The following is a 3,036-nucleotide window of genomic DNA, read 5'->3' as shown; positions in this document are numbered from 1 at the left end:
GGGGGAGGGGAGGGGGAGGGGAAGGAGGAGTGCCCAAGATAGAGGTTAGGCCAGAGCTGATGGGCCAGCCCTAGAACCCAGGTCTTACCTGCCCCATCTCCTCTGGAGCACCCAACTCCATCCGCAGCCGCATGTCTACAGCTTTCCTCCGGGACAGTGGAGGGGTCCTGGTCCCTGAGCCCCCAGCCTCCGCTTCCACCCTCAGAGAGGGCAGGGGCGTGGCAGCCCGGGATGTGCCCGCACTCTCACCGGTCCCAGGCTCTGGGGGGCGCTGCTGGGGTGGGGAGGCCGACAGTGGGGGCGTCTCTGCCTTGGCTTTGCCGGGCACCACCAGCTGGCCCAGTCCCCCAGTGAAGGAGCGGGCCTGAGGTCCGGGAGAGGTGGGGGGTGGACGGAGCCAGGAGGTGGGGCCCTGAGACAGGCCTGACTGTGGGGTGGGGGTGCCCAGGCCAAGGCTGGCCAGCTCCAACCTGGAATCCAAAGATCTGCCCCCGGCGCCCCCTGAGGCCCCTCGAATTCCCTCCAGGAGTCGGCCGAAGCTGTGGGGCTCCAGGTCTCGCTCATAAACATCCACACACGTCCAGCGACCACGGCGATAAGGCTCTCCCAGGCCGTGGGGCAGCTTCACCACCCGAAAACGGGAGGAGGGGGCCCCAGGTGGTGGGGAGCCATTCCGGGGGGTGCCCTTGCCCCCCGGATCGGGGCTGGGCTCCCCACTGGGCAGGCGGGGCAGGGGCCCGGTGGGGGGCTGTGGAGTAGGGGGATCTGAAGTCCCTGGGCTCCCCGGGCCCTCATAGTCTGTGGTGACGCTGGTAATTTGGAAACTACTCTTCTTCTTGCCCCCGCTCATGGTCCCTGGGGCTCAGGGCTGGGCCAAGGTTGGGGGTGGGTTGGGACTCCTTGAAGGGGCTCAGGCACCCCTGGAACAAGGGGGCCACATGGCGGGGGCATCCGGGCCCCTGGGTACGTCTGGGTCTGACATGGCAGGAGGGCCTGGTGGGAACCCGGGGTGCCTGCTGGGTGAGGGGAGAAGAGGAGAGGGGAGGTGGCGGGAGGGGGGAGCAGGGGCAGGTTTTTCCTGCTGCTGTTGCTGCTGAACTCCAGAGCTGAGTTTGCAAACTGGAAAAAGAGGGAGAGAGAGAGTGTGTGTGTGTGTCTCTGTGTGTGTGTGAAACCAGTGGGCAGGCCACCTCCGGGGCTTCCTCTCCGGGGAGCAGAGTGGGGGAAGGGGAAACCGTCAGAGACCCGGAGACAGGCAAGAGATGACAGAGACCAGGGCAGAGGGGACCAGATCCAAGAAGGCGCTCAGAGTAGGAAGAGGCAGATGAGTCCCAGAGTTGGGCATTTCTTGTCTGAGATTCTGACTCAGGGGGCGGGTATTGTCACAAGAGCTTGGACTCCAGGGCCTGGGAGAACCGGGGTGAAGCAGCTCCCCAGCCTGGCCCGGCCACTCAGAGAGACCTCTCCTGGGCCTCGAGCCCACCCCAGCTCCCACATCCCTGGGGCAGGCCCTGCCCGGCTACCCCCAGCGCCCCACCCAGCCCCGAATCCTACCTCTGGGGCCTCGGCCACTGATCTGAGCCTGAGGGTCCCGGCGCCTAAGAGGTCGGGTTGTGCTTTCCCTGGGGCCTTCTGGCCACGGGGAGTGGCGGGGCACGCAGGCGGCGATCAGAGGTTGCCCCGTCCTCTCCGGGGGCCTCAGCTCATCCTGCGAGGCATCTCCGAGGAAAGTTTGCTCTCCGGAAAAGAAGGAACCCGCGCCTCCTCCGAGGAGCCCAGGAGCGGCCGCTGAAGCCCCAAGGGTCTGGAAACTGATGTGGGAGAGGGCGGTCGAGCCCCCCGCTGCTCCCGGTGGCAGCCAGCGAGTGGGTGTCTCGAGTCTCCTCCCGCGTGGCCCCGCTGGGTCCGTGTCTCCGCTCCTCTGCTCCCCTGGGTCTCTGCCTCTCCGTCTTTCTCTTTCTGGGCTGTTGACAACCCCCACACCAGGAAGTCCTGCCTCCTCGGGCCTGCTGACTGCTCCTCTCCTCCTCCTCCTCCTCCTCCTCCTCCTCCTCCTCCTTCCCCTCTTCCTCCCCTTCCTCCTCCCTCCCTCCCTCCTGGGGCTTCCCGCCAGCTGGCCCGGGGCCAGGCCTGCCACAGCCGCTGCTGTTGCAGTTGCTGCAGCCACTGCTTAGGCTGCTGCTCCTGGGGCCCCAAACAGACTTTCTTAACCCCACACCTGCCGGGCCCCAGCCCCACTCTTGCAGGGAGGGGCTGCAGAGGGCGGGGCTCGGGGAGAAAGGGAGGAGCTTGCAGGGAGGCGAGGGATTCCCTTACTTGTAGTCAGTTGCTGCCATTGGCCTAGAGACACACAGAAGAAACGGAAGGCACAGGCCGGGAGGTGTGCTGGATGCCCACCCAGAAGTGCCCAGTCCCTGCTGTGGGGCGGCTGTGGCTGTCATCCTCCTTTGGTTTTCACAGCAACTGCATGAGGAAGGTACTATAATTCCCCCCATTCCTTATTTTTAAAAGTGGATTATTGCCGGACCCCGGTGGTAGCTCATGCCTGTAATCCCCGCACTTTGGGAGGTCGAGGAAGGAGGATCGCTTGAGACCAGTTTGGACAATATAATAGCAAGACCTCGTCTCTACAAAAAATGAAAAAAAAAAAAAATAGCTGGGCATGGTGATGTGCACCTATAATTCCAGCTACTCAAAGGCTGAGGTGGGAGGATCCCTTGAACCCAGGAGTTTGTGACCAGCCTGGGCAATATAGCGAGATCCCCATCTCTCCAAAAAATTTTTTAAAAAGTACTTTGGGAGGCCAAGGCGGGCAGATCACGAGGTCAAGAGATTGAGACCATCCTGGCCAACATGGTGAAACCCCATCTCTACTAAAAATATAAAAATTAGCCAGGTGTGATGGCACACACCTGTAGTCCCAGCTACTCAGGGGGCAGGAGAATCACTTGAACCTGGGAGGCGGAGGTTGCGGTGAGTAGAGATCATGCCACTGCACTCCAGCCTGGCGATTAGAGCGAGACTCCATCTTAAAAA

At 62.8% G+C, this 3,036-nt stretch overlaps 1 protein-coding gene across 1 annotated transcript; it reads right to left on the bottom strand.

The window, feature by feature from the left end:
* Positions 1 to 44: 44 nt before the first annotated feature.
* On the bottom strand, positions 45 to 2,162 carry LOC108523409 (TSC22 domain family protein 4). Its single transcript, XM_017864021.1, has 2 exons — positions 1,555 to 2,162; positions 45 to 1,119 (listed from the first exon to the last, which is right to left on the bottom strand). Exon 2 carries the CDS (start codon positions 848 to 850, stop codon positions 71 to 73), a length of 780 nt encoding a protein of 259 aa, XP_017719510.1. The 5' UTR covers positions 851 to 1,119; positions 1,555 to 2,162; the 3' UTR covers positions 45 to 70.
* Between the last annotated feature and the right edge of the window lie 874 nt (positions 2,163 to 3,036).

Source organism: Rhinopithecus bieti, unplaced genomic scaffold (assembly GCF_001698545.2).
Source record: "Rhinopithecus bieti isolate Rb0 unplaced genomic scaffold, ASM169854v2 scaffold_3688, whole genome shotgun sequence".
NCBI classification, from domain to species: Eukaryota; Metazoa; Chordata; class Mammalia; order Primates; family Cercopithecidae; genus Rhinopithecus; species Rhinopithecus bieti.
This window is presented reverse-complemented; position numbering and strand designations above follow the sequence as displayed.

What these genes read in the sequence shown, in the direction of transcription:
- LOC108523409 (XM_017864021.1), bottom strand. Translation starts at nt 850, where the DNA reads ATGAGCGGGGGCAAGAAGAAGAGTAGTTTCCAAATTACCAGCGTCACC.